The sequence below is a fragment of the Jaculus jaculus genome, chromosome 23 (genome assembly GCF_020740685.1).
Source record: "Jaculus jaculus isolate mJacJac1 chromosome 23, mJacJac1.mat.Y.cur, whole genome shotgun sequence".
Classification (NCBI taxonomy): Eukaryota; Metazoa; Chordata; class Mammalia; order Rodentia; family Dipodidae; genus Jaculus; species Jaculus jaculus.
In genome coordinates this window covers 7,443,575-7,462,316 of record NC_059124.1, presented here as the reverse complement: position 1 = coordinate 7,462,316, position 18,742 = coordinate 7,443,575, and the positions used below count along the sequence as shown (strand labels likewise).

The 18,742-nt window shown below is 47.9% G+C and overlaps 1 protein-coding gene across 1 annotated transcript in view; it reads right to left on the bottom strand.

Moving 5' to 3' along the window:
* Galnt8 (polypeptide N-acetylgalactosaminyltransferase 8) overlaps nucleotides 1–18,065 on the bottom strand; it is a 46,274-nt gene extending 28,209 nt beyond the window's left edge. The window contains exons 1-3 of the mRNA XM_045139801.1: nucleotides 17,855–18,065; nucleotides 11,508–11,792; nucleotides 7,534–7,822 (exon numbers count right to left, since the gene is read on the bottom strand). Of these exons, the coding sequence (XP_044995736.1) occupies nucleotides 7,534–7,822; nucleotides 11,508–11,792; nucleotides 17,855–18,065 (785 nt within the window). The remainder of the gene's footprint in view (nucleotides 1–7,533; nucleotides 7,823–11,507; nucleotides 11,793–17,854) is intronic.
* Nucleotides 18,066–18,742: the final 677 nt, after the last annotated feature.

Sequence of the window (18,742 nt, the reverse complement as noted above, 5' to 3'; positions counted from 1 at the left end):
GTGGACCAGAGCAACAGGAAAGTGTGCCAAGCACTGGCATGGGGAAACTGGTTATAAGACCCATAGGCCCGCCCCCAACAATACACTCCCTCCAGGAGGTGTTAATTCCCAAATCTCCATCAGCTGGGAACCTAGCATTCAGAACACCTGAGTTTATGGGGAACACCTGAATCAAACCATCACAGGGTCATTGAAGAAATCAAGAAGGAAATAAAACTTTAATGAAATCAAATAATGATAAGGAAAACAGCAACATACTAAAACCTCTTGTACAAAATGAAGGCAGTCCTAAGAGGGAAATTTATACTTTTTTCGTTTTTCTTTTTTTGTGTGTGTGTTTTTTGGTTTTCCGAGGTAGGGTCTCACTGTAGCCCAGGCTGACCTGGAATTCACTAGGGAGTCTCAGGGTGGCCTCGAACTCATGGCAATCCACCTACCTCTGCCTCCCGAGTGCTGGGATTAAAGGAGTGCGCCACCATGCCCAGCTGAAATTTATACTTTTAAGTGCTTTAAGAAATTCGAAGCCAGGTGTGGTGGCTCATGCCTTTAATCCCAGCACTCAGGAGGCAGAGGTAGGTGGATTGCCATGAGTTCGAGGCCACCCTGAGACTCCCTAGTGAATTCCAGGTCAGCCTGGGCTACAGTGAGACCCTACCTCGAAAAAATAAATAAATAAATTAGAGAGCCTGGCATGGGGGTGCACACCTTTAATCCCAGCACTCAGAAAGCAGAGGTAGGAGGAGCACTGTGAGTTGGTGGCCACCCTGAGACTATATAATCAATTTCAGGTCAGCCTAGGAGAGCAAGACCCTACCTTGAGAAAAAAAAAAAAAAAAGAAAAAAAGAAAAAGAAGAAGAGGAAGAAAGGTTACAAGTAAGCAACTTAATTCTTCACCTTAAGCCAAAGGAAAAAGAAGAATAAGGAAAACCAAAAGTGGAAAAGATGGGAAGAAATAATAAACATTACAACAGATATTACTGAAATAGAAACCTAAGAAATAATACAAGGAATCAATGAAACAAAGAGCTGGTTCTTTGTAATGATAAATAAGATTGATAAACCTTTAGCAAAACCTGACCAAAAGAGAGAAGAGACAAAAATTAATAAAATTGGACGTTGAAAAGACACCATTACAAAAGATAACAATGAAATTCAGAAAATCATAAGGACAGTTTAAGATCATATACCCCACTAAGTTTGAAAATATGAAAAAATGATGATTTTCTAGATTTGTATGATCTATCAAAATTAAATGAAAATGTCATAAACCATTTAAATAAATCTACAACAAGCATAGAGATCAAAGAAGTGATAAAAAAAATTTCCCACTGGGCATGGTAGCACACACCTTTAATCCCAGCACTTGGGAGGTTAAGGTAGGAGGATCACTGTGAACTCAAGGCCACCCTGAGACTACATAGTGAATTCCAGGTCACCCTGAGCTAGAGTGAGGCCCTACCTCAAACAAACCAAAAAAAAAAAAAAAAAAAAAAATCCCAACTAAAAAAAGTCCAGACCTGGGCTGGAGAGATGGCTTAGCGGTTAAGCGCTTGCCTGTGAAGCCTAAGGACCCCGGTTCGAGGCTCGGTTCCCCAGGTCCCACTTTAGCCAGATGCACAAGGGGGCGCATGCGTCTGGAGTTCGCTTGCAGAGGCTGGAAGCCCTGGCGCGCCCATTCTCTCTCTCTCCCTCTATCTGTCTTTCTCTCTGTGTCTGTCGCTCTCAAATAAATAAATAAATAATTAAAAAAAAAAAAAAAAGTCCAGACCCAAACGGATTCACTGGTGAATTTTACCAGACCTTCTTGAAAGAACTAACACAAATGTTTCTCAAATTTTTCCATAAAATAGAAAAGGAAGGTGTGGTGGTTTGATTCAGGTGTCCCCCATAAACTTAGGTATTCTGAATGCCAGGTTCCCAGCTGATGGAGATGTGGGAATTAATGCCTCCTGGAGGCACTGTATTGTTGGAGGCAGGCTTAGAGTTGTTATAGCCAGTGTCCCAAGCCAGTGTTTGGCACACTCTCCTGTTGCTCTGGTCCACCTTATGGTGGCTAGGGGGTGATGTCCATCCTCTCCTCATGCCATCATTTTACCCTGCCATGGTGGAGCTTCCCCTCAAACCTATAAGCCAAAATAAACCTCTTTTTCTCAAAAACTGCTGTTGGTTGGGTGATTTCTACCAGCAATGCGAACCTGACTGCAACAGTAAAGTGGTACCAGGAGTGGGGTTGCTGCTAGACACCTGACTGTGTGGCTTTGGTCTTTTGGAGCTGATTTTCAAGAGGGATGTGGAAGGATTTGAAACCTTGGCCTAAGAGACGCCTTGCAGTGCTGTAAGTACAGCTTGATGGACTATTCTGGTCAGAGTTGAAAGACCTGAATGCAGTAAGAACTATGGACTGTGAGGTTTGGCTTATGAGGGTGAAAAAGCTTTGCTTGGACTGGGCTAGAGGCACTTTGTGTGAAAAGCTTTAAGTTATGCCCTTGTGCAGGGTTGCTTTATGTAGAAATGAACTGGTATTAGCAGAGGGATATGGCACAGAAAAAAAAATCTTTGGCTGAACTGCTGCCTGTTCAGCTACAGTTGAGAGATTACATTTGAGCCTGGGCTAGCTGACTTGCACTGGAGCAACAGAAAGAATGTAGACTCTTTTGGAGGGATGTGAGTGCTTAAGAAATGTCCTAATCTTCAAAGTCTGCTTTATTCCCCCCTGGATTAATAAATTGTCACCCTACTTGGTATTCAGGAGTTATATAAGAAATGCAGGAAAGAGAGGGCCATTGAGTTTGCGCCACAATCTTGTGTTTTGGAAATGGCCATGGGCAGTGTGAAGCAGGTTTGCTGGTTGCCTGCATGGAGACCCCATGGGACCATGAGGATGAACTGTGGATTGCAGTGGAGACCCAGTGGAGATGCCGGGACCACGAGATAGCTGCTAAGGAGAGCTGCCGGCCCCAATGAAGTTTTCCAGGACTGTGAGTAGCCTAGCCAGAGGGACGGAATTGGGAATTCCAGAGACTTGTTGCTGGTTAGAATTAGTGGACTTGGAGATTTGTCACTGGCTAGAGTTGTTGGACTTGAAGCTACAGAGTTTGGTGTTTGCCCTGTGTAAATCATGCATTGCTTGAATATTTCTTTGCTATGCCCAATGCCATCTTTTGCAGTATGAATATGTATTCTGTGCCATTATGGATTTGGGAGGGAGTTTTTTTGGTTATTATGGTTCAGTTAAAATATCTTGGACTATGGGAATGTTTGGACATCATTGAGACTGATAAAAATTATGGGGACTTTTAAAGTTGTACTGAATGCATTGTATTTTACATCATATAACAATATCAGTTTATGGGGGGCCAGAGGCAGAATGTGGTGGTTTGATTCAGGTGTCCCCCATAAACTTGGGTGTTCTGAATGCTAGGTTCCCAGCTGATGGAGATTTGGGAATTAACACCTCCTGGAGGCAGTGTTGGGGCGGGCTTATGGGTGTTATAGCCAGTCTCCCCTTGCCAGTGTTTGGCACACTCTCCTGTTGCTATTGTCCACCTTATGTTGGCCAGGGGGTGATGTCCACCCTCTGCTCATGCCACCGTTTTCCCCTGCCATCATAATTCTTCCCCTCAAACCTATAAGCCAAAATAAACCTCATTTTTCCCGCAAGCTGCTCTTAGTTGGGTGGTTTCTACCAGCAATGAGAACCTGACTGCGACAGAAGGAATACCGTTTGTGGTAGTTTGATTTAGGTGTCCCCCATAAACTTAGGTGTTCTGAATGCTAGGTTTGTAGCTGGCTGATGGAGATTTGGGAATTAAAGCCTCCTGGAGGTGGTGTATTGTTGGGGGCGGGCTTGTGGGTGTTATAGCCAGTGTCCTCTTGCCAGTGTTTGGCACACCCTCCTGGTGTTGCCTACCTGCTGCTGGCCAGGAGGTGATGTCCACCCTCTGCTCTTGGCATCGTTTTCCCCTGTTATCATGGAGCTTCCCCTAGAGCCTGTAAGCCAAAATAAACCTCTTGTTTTTCCCCACAAGTTGTTCTTGGTTGGGTGATTTCTGCTGGTAACATGACTGTAACCCACCAAACTCCTTCATCACCTTGATACCAAAATCAGACAAAGACAGAAAACACAAAGATAATTACAGACCAATTTCCCTCATGAATATAGATGTAAAAATTCATGACAAAATACTGGCAAACAGATAAAATATATCAAAGAGATCTTTTATCCCAACTAAGTAGGCTTTATCCAAGAGATGCAGGGATGGTTCAACATACACAAATAAATAAACCTAACACACTTTATAAATGGACTGAAGGACAAAAATCACATTATTATCTCAGATGCAGAAAAAACATATGACAAAATTCAACATCCTTTCATGATAAAAGTACTAAAGAAACTGGGAATAGAAGGAATGTATCTCAACATAATAAAAGCAATTTATGACAAACCTACAGCCAACATAATACTAAATGTGGAGAAACTGGAAGCTTTTCCACTAAAATTAAGAAGAAGACAATGGTGTCCACTCCCCCCTTTTTTAATATAGTACTGGAAGTCTTGGCTATAGCAATTAAGTTAGAGACACACATGAAAAGGACACAAGTTAGAAAGGAAGAGATCAAGTTATCATTACTTGCAGATGATATGATATGAATCTATGCTCAGAGGACTCTAAAGACTCTTCCAGCAAACTGTTAGAGATGGTACTTTTAGCAATGTAGCAGGACACAAAACAAACACACAGAAATCAGGAGCCTTCCTTCACGCTAACAACAAACATGCTGAGGGTGAAATCAGGGAATCACTCCCATTCACAACTGCCTCAAAAATAAATAAAAAATAAATAAATAAATAAATAAAGTACCTTGGGATAAACCTAACCAAGGGACTGAAGGAGCTCTACAATGAAAACTTTAAAACACTCCAGAGAAACTGCAGAAGACACTAGGAAATGGAAAGACATCTCATGTTTTTGGATTGGGAAAAACCAATATTGTGAAAATGGCAATCTTACCAAAAGCAATCTATATATTTAATGCAATGCCCGTCAAAATTTCAATGGTATTCTTCATGTCGATAGACAAAATAATCCTAAAATGCATTTGGAGGCAGAAGAAAAGAACTGATTTTAAGATATACTGCAGAGCCATAGTAACAAGAACAGCATCGCACTGGCACAAAAACAGACACGGAGATCAGTGGAACAAAACAGAGGACCCAGATATGCTTTCAGGCAGCTACAGCTATCTGGTTTTCAACAAAAGTGCCAAAAATATTCACTGGAGAAGAGACAGCCTCTTTAACAAATGGTGCTGGGAAAACCGGGTATCCATGTGTAGGAGGATGAAAATAGATCATTGTCTCTCCATGCACAAGAATCAAATCCAAATGTTCCAAGTACCTTAATATCAGACATGAAACTCTGACACTGCTAGAGGAAAAAGTAGGGGAAACCCTTCAACATACTGGCATAGGCAACGACTTTCTCAATAGAACCCCAGTTGGCTCAGGAAATAAAACCACCAATCAGCCACTGGGAGCTCATGAAATTACAAAGCTTTTGTACAGCAAAGGACACTGTGAATAGAGCAAAGAGGCAGCCTACAGAATGTGCTATACGTCTGACAGAGGATTAATATCCAAGATATACAAAGAACTCAATACACTAAATGATAAGAAATTAAACAACCCAATTAAAAATGGACTATGGGGACTAGAGAGATGGCTTAGCGGTTAAGGTATTTGCCTGCAAAGCCAAAGGATCCTGGTTCAATTCTCCAGGACCCATGTAAACCAGAAGCAAAAGGGGGCACACATATCTGGAATTCATTTGCAGTAGCTGGAGGCCCTGGCATACCCAACCCTCCCTCTCTCTCTCTCTCTCTCTCTCTCTCTCTCTCTCTCTCTCTCTCTCCCTCCCTCCCTCTTTCTCTCTCTCAAAAACATGGACTATAAAACTAAATAGAAAGTTCTCAAAAGTAAAAATACGGAGGCCAGAGAGATGGCTTAGTGGTTAAGGTGCTTGCCTGCAAAGTCAAAAGACCCACATAAGCCAGATGCACATGGTGGCACATGCGTCTGGAGTTTGTTTGCAGTGGCTCAAGACCCTGGAGCGCCCCCTCTCTCTCCCCTTCTCTCTCCTCCTCTCTCTTTCTCTGCCTGCATCTTTCTCTCAAATAAATAAACTGTAAAATGACATTTTACAAAAAGTAGACATGTTCTACATCCTTAGGCACCAGGGAAATGCAAATTAAAACTACTTTGAGATTCCATATCATTCCTGTCAGAAAGGCTATCATCAAGAAAACAAATGACAATAAATGCTGGCGAGGATGTGGAAAGAAAGAAACGCTTCTACACCGTTGGTGGGAATGTAAACTGGTCCAGCCATTGTGGAAATCAATGTGGAGGTTCCTGAGACAGGTAAAAATATATCTACCATATGATCCAGCTATAGCACTCCTAGGCATATATCCTAAGGACTCTTCTCACTACCTTAGAGGTACCTGCTCATCCATGTTTACTGCAGCTCTATTCACAATAGCTAGGAAATGGAACCAGCCTAGATGTCCCTCAACTGATGAGTGGATAATGAAGATGTGGCCCATTTATGCAATTGAATTCTATTCAGTGGTAAAGAAAAATGACGTTATGAAATTTGCAGGGAATTAGATGGATCTGGAAAGGATTATACTAAGTGAGGTAACCTTGTTCCAGAAAGCTAAACACCACATGGTCTCGCTCATATGTGGATCCTAGCTACAAATGTTTGGACCTGTGTGCGAGTTAAGTAAAAGTCAGTAGCAGAGGGTGGTATTATATACATGTAAGTAGATGAACAGATTACTGGGGATGAAATGGCCTACATGAGTTTAGGGGAAGGGACTGAGTAAAAGCAGGGTAGGAGAAGGGTTAATCAAAATTTAAGATGTGAGCCGGAGAAGGAAGCCACGGGCTACAGCTTCCACACCGTGAACCAAAATCCATGTGGTGTTTTCGGTTGTTTTTTTGAGGGGGGGGGGGGGTTTCGAGGTAGGGTCTCACTCTGGTCCAGGCTGACCTGGAATTAACTCTGTCATCTCAGGGTGGCCTTGAACTCATGGCAATCCTCCTACCTCTGCCTCCCGAGTGCTGGGATTAAAGGCGTGCGCCACCATGCCCGGCTCAAAATCAATGTTTCTTTTTGTAAGCCATCTCAGGAAGGAAAGAAGGAAGGGAAGAAGGAAGAAAGGAAGGGAGGGAAGGAGGAAGGAAGGAAGGAAGGGAAGAAGGGAGAAAGGAAGGAAGGGAAGGAGGAAGGAAGGAAGGGAAGAAGGAAGAAAGGAAGGAAGGGAAGGGAAGAAGGAAGGAAGGGAAGGAGGAAGGAAGGAAGGAAGGGAGGAAGGAAAAGAACAAACTAATTCTTTTTATTTCCTTCCTCACAACTTCCATCTGCCTTCACTGTCTCCCCTTTGCACCCCTTGACTTTCGTGGCTCCCAAAGCTCACCCAACCCACCCTGAGGTCCCCTAGAAACCAACCCTGCTCCCCACCTGTCGGGTCGCGTGTCGGGGATGCTACGGTTGTGAGTCAGCTGGTTGCTGAGGTACACGTTGTAGCCGAACCTCTGGAACAGGTCCTGCGCCCTTTCCTGCTGGGCCTCGGGAAGCCCCGCTCCCCATTGCCGGAAGAGGGGCGAGTTGGGGAAGAGTTTCTTGGGGGTCCTGCGTTCGCTGGTCTCGGCCGGGCTGGTCTTCATAGCCTCCCTAACAAGGTGGTCTTCTCTCTCGTCCCTCGTCGGCGCGTGTTCTTGTTGCTTTATAACCTGTCTCATGTCTTCCTCTGCAAGTGAAGCGGGCAGGGAAGGAGGGAGGGTGAGAGAACGCGTCAGCCAACCCACTGTAGTCCTGGCATTGCTTTCCATCTTAGAACCTCCTTTCCTCCCTGCTGTGGTTTGGATCTTAGGTGTCTCCCACAAGCTCGTGGATGGAGGTCTGCCTGGTCTTCAACCCTGTTGCCATTAGGAGGGAGGTGAAACTTAAAAAAAAAAAAAAACAGGCTGGAGAGATGGCTTAGCGGTTAAGCGCTCGCCTCTGAAGCCTAAGGACCCCGGTTCGAGGCTCGATTCCCCAGGACCCACGTTAGCCAGATGCACAAGGGGGCGCATGCGTCTGGAGTTCCTTTGCAGTGGCTGGAAGCCCTGGCGCACCCATTCTCCCTCTCTCTTTCTCTCTATCTCTCTCTCTCTCTCTCTGTCACTCTCAAATAAGTAAGTAAAAATAAACAAAAAAAATTGTTTAAAAAAACCCACTTTAAGAGGTGGGGGTCCTAGTTGGACATCTTCCAGTGATGGAGAGCTGCCCCTGAAAAGGATATTGGGACTGTGGTAGTTTGAATGAATGCCTCCCCCAACAGATACTGGAGTTTATTAAAGCTTGTAATTTAGATCTACAGCCACCTGGCTAGAGGAGGCGTCACTGGGCGGATCCCAAGGTGCAGCCCTAAGATGTGGGGAGTGGATTTGGAATTCCAGTCTAGAGAGATGCCAAGTGCTAGAGCTCTGCCTGGGGTTCCTGAAGTAAACTTGGTGGGCTGTTGTCCGTTGCCTCTGGCTTTGGCTTCTCCCTGCTTGATCCTGTGAAAGGGGGCCAACTTCTGCCATTACAGAACATCGCCTAGACCTGTGGGCTTCAAATCAAGCCCTTCTTCCTCCCGTAAACTGTGCCTGGTTTGCAAGTTCATCCCAGTGACGTGTGGCTGTCTAGAATAGGAGGCCTGACCAATGTCTGGTCTCTCTGCTTCCCTGACGCCATGAAGTGAGCAGCTCCCTCTACTGGGAGTCTTCCCTACCCCCCACCCTGGCACCGCCCCCTGCACCTGCTGCTGTGTGAACTAACAACAGGCCCAGGGGGGTCAAGCAACCATGGGGTCAAGCAACCACGGGGTCAAGCAACCACGGGGTTAAGAAACCACGGGGTCAAGCAACCACGGGGTCAAGCAACCACGGGCTAAAGCTTCCCAACCGTGAACCAAAACCAATGTTTCTTTTTGTAAGCTATCTCAGGAATTTTTGTTTTGTTTTTCGAGGTAGGGTCTCACTGTAGCTCAGGCAGACCTGGAATTCACTATGGAGTCTCAGGGTGGCCTCGAGCTCACAGCGATCCTCCTACCTCTGCCTCACAAGTGTTGGGATTAAAGGCATGCGCCACTGTACCTGGCAGGAATTTTTTTTTTTTTTTTATACTATGGAAGGTTGGGTAACACATACTCCAAATGTTAAATTAAACAGACATGTCCCAGGGCATGTGATGGGCGGAGGGCACTTGTCAGAGACGCCACAGCTTGAGCACATCTCTCCATTCAGTTACGATCAGAACGTGCTCCTGCCGGATGAGGCGGCGCACGCCTCTAATCCCAGCCCTCGGTAGGCTGAGGTAGGAGGATTGCTGCGAGTTCGAGGCCAGCCTGGGGATACAAGAGTGAGTTCCAGGTTAGCCTGAGCCCGAATGAGAGCTTACCTGGAAAAGCAAAATAAAAACAAAAACCTAAAAGTAAATAAACATTAACAAGAAGGGCCCACCCCTCACCTGAAACATGAATTAATATGAGGACAATGGTTTACATGTGAAACCTAAAAGGCGCTTACACAAGGAACATCAGTTATGATTATTTAAAAAGAAAAAATAGGGCCAGAGAGATGGCTTAGTGGTGAAGCGCTTGCCTGTGAAGCCTAAGGACCCTGGATCAAGGCTCTATTCCCCAGGATCCACGTTAGGCAGATGCACAAGGGGGCGCACGCATCTGGAGTTCATCTGCAGTTGCTGGAGGCCCTTGAGCACCCATTCTCTCTCTCTCTCTCTCTCTCTCTCTCTCTCTCTCTCTCTCTCTCTCTGCCTCTTTCTCTCCCTGTCACTCTCTGCCTCTTTCTCTCCCTGTCACTCTCAAACAAATAAATAAAAATAAACAAAAAATGTTTTAAAAAATAAAAAGAATCCAGGCTTGTCCCAGATCTAGCAAATCAGAATCTCAGGGTCAGGTAGGGCAACAGAAGGGGAAGGAATCAGGACCTTTACTGCTGAGCAGCATCAGGCAGGACGTCCTCTGTACAGTGGAGTTTTGAGAAATATTGTGCTGCGCTTCCAGTAACTTTCTCTACCACCACCAGATACTTTCTAATCCTGCCATTGCGGCTACCCATCCCTCCGCTTCTGTGTTTGACAAACCAGGAACTTTGAAACTAGTGATGGATTAGGCCAACATTTCCCAGTTTCCTTGGCCATAAGAATACAAAAGAAGCTGGGCGTGGTGGCTCATGCCTTGAATCCCAGCACTCGGGAGGCAGAGGTAGGAGGATCGTCGTGAGTTCAAGGCCACCCTCAGACAACAGAGTGGATTTCAGGTCAGCCTGGGTAGAGTGAGACCCTACCTCAAAGAGAAAGAAAGAAAGAGAGAGAGAGAGAGAGAGAGAGAGAGAAAGAAAGAGGGAGCTGGGCATGGTGGCACACACCTTTAATCCCAGCACTTGGACATCAGAGGTGGGAGGATCGCCGTGAGTTCGAGGCCACCCTGAGACCACATAGTGAATTTCAGATCAGCCTGGGCTACAGTGAGACCCTACGTCGGAAAACCAAAAAAAAAGAGAAAGAAATAGAGCCTTAGGCTGGAGAGGTGGCTCAGCGGGTAAAAGCACTTGGCGCATAAGCATGATGACCCCAGTTGGGATCCCCAGAACCCACAAGAAGCCTGACGCAGTGGCATAAGTGCCTGTAATCCCAGGGCTCCTCCAGTGAGATGGGAGGTGGAGACTGGAAACCCCCCAGGGCAGCTGGCCTAGAATAAGCAACAGCGTCAAGCAAGAGACCCTGCTTCAAGCAAGGTGGAAGGAAAGGACCACTACCCAAGGCTGTCCTCTGACCTCCACAAGTGCACAAGCATTCTCTCTCTCCCTCCCTCTCTCTCTCTCTCTCTCTCTCTGACCCCCACACATACACTGAGATTAAAAATAAATTTATAGGGCTGGAGAGATAGCTTAGCGGTTAAACGCTTGCCTGTGAAGCCTAAGGACCCCGGTTCGAGGCTCGATTCCCCAGGTCCCACGTTAGCCAGATGCACAAGGGGACGCACGCGTCTGGAGTTCATTTGCAGTGGCTGGAAGTCCTGGCGGGCCCATTCTCTCTCTCTCTCTCTGCCTCTTTTTCTCTCTGTCTGTTACTCTCCAATAAATAAATAAAAATGTTAAAAAATTAAAAATAAATTTATATATATGTAATTGAAATATAATACACACACACACAGATATATATGTACATCCTCAACTCAAAATCATGACCCCCAGATAGTGTCGAGCCCAGGCAGGCAAGCAAGAGAGGCCTTCCAAGATCCAGTGTGGCCTGCTGAGTTCAAAGCGCTCTCATTCCTATTGGCTTCGCCCTTAGAGCAACCCCACAAGCTTGTGCTGGACAGTCTCACGACATGCACCGCACAGGCCCCCGGGCTCAGTGGGCAGAGAGACAGAGAGCCTTCCCACGCTTGGCACTCTCGCAGACACGAGACCTATGGCGATGAAAGCTGTCTGCCGTGGGACTGCCAGGCTGCCCCAAACCCGCGCTGACCTCCAAACAGACTGGCAGGACCACCCTGCGCCCAGCAGCACCCTCCCGCATGGTAGGCAGAGGCGTGGCTTCAGTGGGCGACTGCAGCCCAGGGGCAGGGGGCAGCACGGTGGCGTGGCCGGGCTCTGGGAAGCGGCCCCATCTCACGCACAGCGCCTGGCTTGGGGAGGACGCTGACTGCGGGCTGGACTTCAGAGACTCTACGTCCCGGAAATGGAAGCAGGAAAGTCCTGCAACTGGGAGGAAGCTGTCTCCGGGGGATGACCTGAGGCTGACCCAAGATGGAAACGGAGAACCAAGAACAGGGCTCGAGCCGGGCGGGTGTGTGGTGGCGCGCCCCTTTCCTCCCAGCTCTCGGGGAGGCAGACGTAGGCGGACGGCCACGAGTTCGAGGCCACCCTGAGACCGTCCGGTGAATTCCAGGTCAGCCTGAGCTACAGCGAGACCCAGCGCTGGAAAACCAAAATAAATAAATAAACGGGGGGGCTGAAGGCCAAGAGGATGACAAAAACAACCCTGGGGAGAAAAACAAACGGTTGGTCTGTAACGAAGAGTGCGTGAACGCCTGCAGGAGTTGTGTGCCAAACTGAGCTGGGTTCTAACTCATACTTCGCGGGCTGGGATTGAAAACGAGAGCCACCGTGCCCAGCTCGGGGTTATCTGATTTTTCTCGCTAATTCACACTGGTCTTGGAGCCATGACAACTCAGAGCCAATCTGAAGAGTGCAGAGTCCAGCAGAATGAATACGAGCCACTGGGGTCACTTGCCACGTTTCTAGGGGAAAGCATATGGTAGTGCCCTTGAGGGCCCTTGAAGGGCCCGGAGGGCACTTCGCCAGTTGGCTTAGCGTCAAGGTGCCCTGTGTCAATAGGGATGTGAGTATCTCTGCTTGTTTGCTCTGTCCCCCGGGGGTGATCTGTATGGCTTGCCTAAATATCCTTATTGACTTCCGGTTTTCTGCAATCTTCCTGAAAGCCTGCAGGCAATGAGCAAGTGAAGTAACAGGTACCTGATGAGATTTTTTTGTTCAATTAGAGGAAGCACTGTGCAACCCATTTGTGATCTGGAGACGGGGCCCAGGAGAATGGTCCACTAGGTCACTTAGGCCAACTTCACGAAGCCTGTGTCACCCACGTTCTCACGGGAAACCCTGCTGGCGTATATTCAGCCCGTGTTTCTGGATCAGACTTGGAGCAGACATGGAAAGAACGAGAACCACCCGGCCAGATTTTCACAAGTGACTTCAGTAGAGCAGCAGGTGACCCATCCTGCCTGGAGAAGCATGATGAGAGAGGGAAAAAAAAAAAACAAGCCAAAAGATACTTCTGATGTCCACCTCAGGTGGCAGTCTCTGTACCATGTCATCTGACTCATTATTTATTTATTTTTTGCCTTGTCTGAAGACAAAAAAAAAAAAAAAATCTCATGTCTCCCTGACTGGCCTATAACTAACTCACTGTGTGGCTGAGGATGACCTTGAACCTCTGATCCTGCAGCCTGCACCTCCTCGGCGCTGGGGTCATGGGCGTGCCCACTTGCAGTCGGTTTATGTGGTGCTGGGGGTTGAAACTACCGTTACGTGGCAAGCACTCTCCCGGCTGAGTCACATCCAGTCCCCATAGCGCCCCATTTTAAAGTCAATGAAATGTGAGAGAAGGGCAGCGAAAGAACAAACCAGCCATTGCAAAGAAGGAAAGAGGGACAAGCCGCAGGGTCCTTTCTGGAGGAAGGGCACATCGGCACTGGGCAGTGAGGGGGCCGGGCAGTGGGCTGAGCCGGGCCTGGGTGGGAGAGTTTTGGTGTGGCGATGCTCTCTCCCTGCCCAGCAGTGAGGGCAGTGCTGGCTTCCCAGCCTGGTGGCAAGGCTCTGATTAGCAACGCCGGGCTGCTCGGGGTCACCACCCTGTGACTCTCGCCCCGCCGGCTGAGCCGGATCTTCTTGGCTCCATGCACCCCCTTGCCTGCAGCGCTGGTCCCATCGCCCCTTTCTGTTGAGCTCTCCTCCCCTCCCCCCTCCCACGTGCATTTCCTCCACTTGGATCTACGCGTGGAAAGAAGCAAGCGGCAGGTGAGACGGTCACGGAACCAACCCGTAGGAAGTGTGCGCCCCGATACTACCGCCTCCCACCTCGCTCTACCAACACGGCGAGCCTTCGGGAGGCGATGAAGGTGCTAGGGAGAGCATGATAGCTGGTCTCTCCTTTTTTAAAAACAAATTATTTATTTATGAGAGAGAGAGAGAGAGAGAGAGAGGATGGGCATGCCAGGGCCTGCAGTCACTGCAAACGAACTCCAGGTGCATGCGCCCCCTTGTGCATCTGCCTAACGTGGGTCCTGGGGAATCGAACCTGGGTCCTTTGACTTTGCAAGCAAAGTGCCTTAACCACTAAGCCATCCCTCCAGCCCGGCTCTCTCCTTTTACCTCTGTCTGTCTCAGTTTTCCTTTTTTTTTTTTTTTTTTTTTCTCTCCCTGCCTCGGTACACGCTCTTTCATTCTGTCTCCTTTGACTCTCTACTTGGACTGGAGGCCTGCTCTATGAGAGGGAATACATCCCTGATACAGAAAACCTACAACAGGGATAGTCATGAGCCCTAAGGGTATAATGTCTGCTGCTGTCTAGTTTAATGTATATACTATGCTTATCAAACTGCCCAGTAAGCACTTCTCTTAATGTTCATACCCATATATTAATGCTACTCTCACTTTGGGTAGAGAATCTTCTCAGACGGCAGTGACCTTGGGATGACTCAGAAAGCATCATGGTGCTGGAAAGAAGTGACAGAGGAGTGCTCAGCACTGCAATATCTCTATCTCACCTTCCAAGGCTCAGGGTCTATTGAGGAAGAGGTGGTGGAAAGAATGTAAGAGCCAAAGGAAGGGTAGGACTCCTTACAACGTGCTCCCCACAGACATAAAATGGCCTGGATATCCATGACCTCACAGTGTCTACCTACACAAGACCATCATAAGAGGAGGAAAAGATCATCATGATATCAAAATAAAAGAGAGACTGATTGAGATGGGGAGGGGATATGATGGAGAGTGGAGTTTCAAAGGCGAAAGTGGGGGGAGGGAGGGCATTACCATGGGATATTGTTTACAATCATGGAAGCTGTTAATAATAAAATAAAAAATTAAATATTTAAAACAAAAAATTTTAAAGAAAAGAAAAAGGACAAAAGAAATGAAGGGGGAGGAGAAGGAAGATGGCTGGGGAGATGGCACAGTGGTTAGAGGCACTTGCTTGCCAAGGCTGATGGGTTCAATTCCCCCGGCATCCACATAAAGCCGTATTTTGCATAAGGGGATGCATGTGCCTGGAGTTCATTCGTAGTGGCAGGAGGCCCATACTCACTCTCTTCTGTCTGCCTCTTTCTCTTTCTCTTTATTATTTTTTGGGGGGAGGGGGGTTCAAGGTAGGGTCTCATCCCAGCCCAGGCTGACCTGGAATTCACTATGGAGTCTCAGGGTGGCCACGAACTCACAGGGATCTTCCTACCTCTGCCTCCCAAGTGCTGGGGTTAAAGGCATGTGCCATCATGCCTGCCTCTTTCTATCTCTTAAATAAATAAATAAAATTTTTAGAAAAAGAAACAAGGGAGAGATGGCTTAGGGGTTAAGCGCTCGCCTGTGAAGCCTAAGGACCCCCATTAGACACTCAATTCCCCAGGACCCACATTAGCCAGATGCACAAGGGGGCGCACACATCTGGAGTTCCGTTTGCAGTGGCTGGAAGCCCTGGCGCGCCCATTCTCTCCCTCTCTGTCTCTCTATCTGCCTCTTTCTCTTTGTCTGTCGCTCTCAAATAAATAAATAGAAATGAAGAAAAAAAATTAAAGAAAAAGAAATAAGATAACACTTTACTCAACCCTATCTCCCTTCACCCTGGCACAAACTCAGGGACCCCCTTAAGGCTGCCAGCAGTGGACCACCATAGCTGTGGGGGCACAGAAAGCTGTCGCTTCCTCCCTGAAGTCGGGCGCTGGCAATTCAGAGAAGTGGGGCTTTCACGGCGAGCTGGATTCACAAACCAGCCCAGGCTGTGTTGAAATGTACCCTCAGTATTCAATGAAGAGGCTGAAAATGGGCTCATATCAGCCAAGGGTGGTGGCTCACACCAACATTTGGAAAGCTTAGGTAGGAATACAGCAAGTTCAAGGCCAACCTGGGCTATCTAGTGAATCTGAGGCTATAAGGAAACCCTGCCTAAAAAGGTGTGGAGGGGAGGGGGAGGGCACTGGGAAGATGGCTCAGCCGGCAAGAGCGCAGGACCCGAATTGGACCAGCAGTTCCCATGTAAAAAGCCTGGTTTGGGGCGGGCGGAGGTTGTGGGGGGCAGAAGTGAAGAGATGGCTTAGCAGTTAAAGGCACTGAGCCTAACAGCCAGGGTTTAATTCTCTAGTATCCAAATAAAGCCAGATACGCAAAGTGGAGCATGCGTCTTAGAGGTCACGTGCAGTGGCAAGAGGCCCTGGTGTGTCTATTTTCATTCTCTCTGTCTCGCTCTCTCTCTCTCTCTCTCTGTCACACACACATCCTCCCTGCCCATTTGCGTATAAATATATATATTGTAAAAGATCATGACTCGGCTGCACATGCCTGTAACCCGGTGCTGATGGCTGGTAGAGATGGGAGGCTGTCTGGTTCACTGGTTAAGTCAGTGTAGCCAAAACAGCAGCGAGTTCCAGGTTCAGCCAGAGACTTGGTCTCGGGGAAGATGCGTGCCATCCTCCTCTGTCCTCTCCTGCTCTCTACATGTGTGTCCCTACAGCGTGTGCAGCTGCGCAAACAGGTGCACACGTGCGTGTGCGTGCACACACACACACCACGCGCACACGCACCAGAACAACTGGGTTTATATCACTGTGTGCAAACATTTCACCATCTTGTGAGGCTGGTCAGCTATCTCATCAGTCCCTCTGCTACCAGCATGCCCATTCACAGACCGGGACGCAGAGACCAAGCCAGGAAATCAACTCTGGAAATGGAGCAGACCGTTGGCCCTCTAACAGATTCCCATTCAATTAGGACAGGAGCTCCCAGCAAAATAGATGTGACCCCTTTACCCCAGGTGTTCTTTTTCTTTTTTTTTTTCAACTTTTTTTTTTTGGTATTTTTATTTATTTATTTGTGAGCGACAGAGAGAGAAAGGGGGAGAGAGAGAGAGAGAGAGAAGGAGAATGGGCACGCCAGGGCCTCCAGCCACTGTAAATGAACTCAGACACGTGCGCCCCCTTGTGCATCTGGCTAACGTGGGTCCTGGGGAATCGGGCCTCGAACCGGGGTCCTTAGGCTTCACAGGCAAGCGCTTAACTGCTAAGCCATCTCTCCAGCCCTCTTTTACTTTTTTAAAACTATGTTTATTTATTTATTTATTTATATGAGAGAAAGAGAGAGAGAGAATAGGCATGTCAGGGCCTCTACCCACTGCAAATGAACTCCAGGTGCCTGCGCCACCTTCTGCATCTGGCGTAGGTGGGTCATAGAGAATTGAACCTGGGTCCTTAAGCTTTGCAGGCAAGTGCCTTAACTGCTAAGCCATCTCTCCAGCCCAGATGTTCCTTTTCTTATTAACACTCCTGCCACACATAGGTCTAGGGACAGGGCTTTGTCTAGAGCCTCTCAGGACTTATTTATGTAGACCCTGAAACTCACTCAATAGCCCAAACTGACCTGTAATTCACCACGCTCCTTTAGTGCTAACATCCCAAGTGGTGGGATCACAGGTGTAAGCTACCACGCAGAGCTATTCTCCGGGCTTCCTAAGTAAGCTTCAACTCCCTGCCTTGCACGCGTGCAGACGTGACTGTGCATGTGCACACACAGACACACACCCTGCTCTAATTCCCACTGCCCCTCACCTAATTCTCCATGCTTACCTCTAATCAGGAGGTACCCATTTTCCCTCCATGCCCCAACCCTTAAGAAGACTTCTGTTTTTAAATTTTTGTTTATTTTTATTTATTTATTTGAGAGTGATAGGCAGAGGGAGAAAGAGGCAGAGAGAGAAAGAAAGAATGGGTGCACCAGGGCCTCCAGCCACTGCAGACGAACTCCAGACGCGTGCGCCCCCTTGTGCATCTGGCTAACGTGGGTCCTGGGGAATCGAGCCTCGAACCGGGGTCCTTAGGCTTCACAGGCAAGCATTCAGCCGCTAAGCCATCTCTGCAGCCCCATGGCCCTTTTTCTATGTGCCCCTCAGCATGCTCGTGGGTCTGAAAACAGCGCATCTTCCCCTACTGGTCAGCGTGCACACTTACTCAGTTGCTGGACATCCACCTCCAGGCGAGAAAGCTTCTGGACCATGGCCCCAGCCCACTCTGACTGAGGCCGGCGCAGCTCCATCTCAAGACTGTCCGGCCTCGAGCCGCGTGCAGGGGTCTGGGTGTAAAAAGTTACCAGGACGTTGACGACCACAAGCAGAGCCACCACAGCACAGAAGACCTTGAGACCTTTCCTCCGGACCAGCATTGTGAGCAAGGAGCCGAGCGCGTCACTCCCTCCCCAGCCAAGGCCAGGAGCACGGTGCCAAGAAACCAGGCGGGGTCTCTCGGGACAAATGACACCTTCCTTCCTGAGTCCAATGATCTTTAGCTGGCAAAGCTGTCAGAGTGTCAGGTGTGGGAGTGTGCCAAGGCAACTGCCCAACAACCCGGGCACACCTCACATTTCCTCACAAGTCACACAGTGCGTGTGTGTGTGTGTGTGTGTGTGTGTGTGTGTGTGTGTGTGTGTTTGGTTATGGTTTCTTTTCTTTTTTTTTGGTTACGGTTTCTTAAGGTATTTTGTTTTTGGCTTTTTTGACATATGACCTCACTGAAGCCCAGGCTAACCTGTAACTCACTCTATGACGATGACCAGACGGCCTCAACGGTCAGCTCTGGAGCGTGACGCTGACGGGACACCATTCAGCAAGGCTGCAGCATCCGAGACGTTCTCCAGCAGGGCCAAAAAGTCTTTCAGCGACTTCCTGGAGTACTTGCTGTCTGGCACTTTGAGCTATTGCTATCTTTTCCTTGGAAGTTTTGGAGTTATTATAAGTTCATTACTGCTTATTTTTGCTTTCATTTCCCCCCTTCTCAGTAGTAATGAGGAATCCAATTCAGATGTGTGTATACAGTCACCAATGATTAAACAGAAATTTCTGA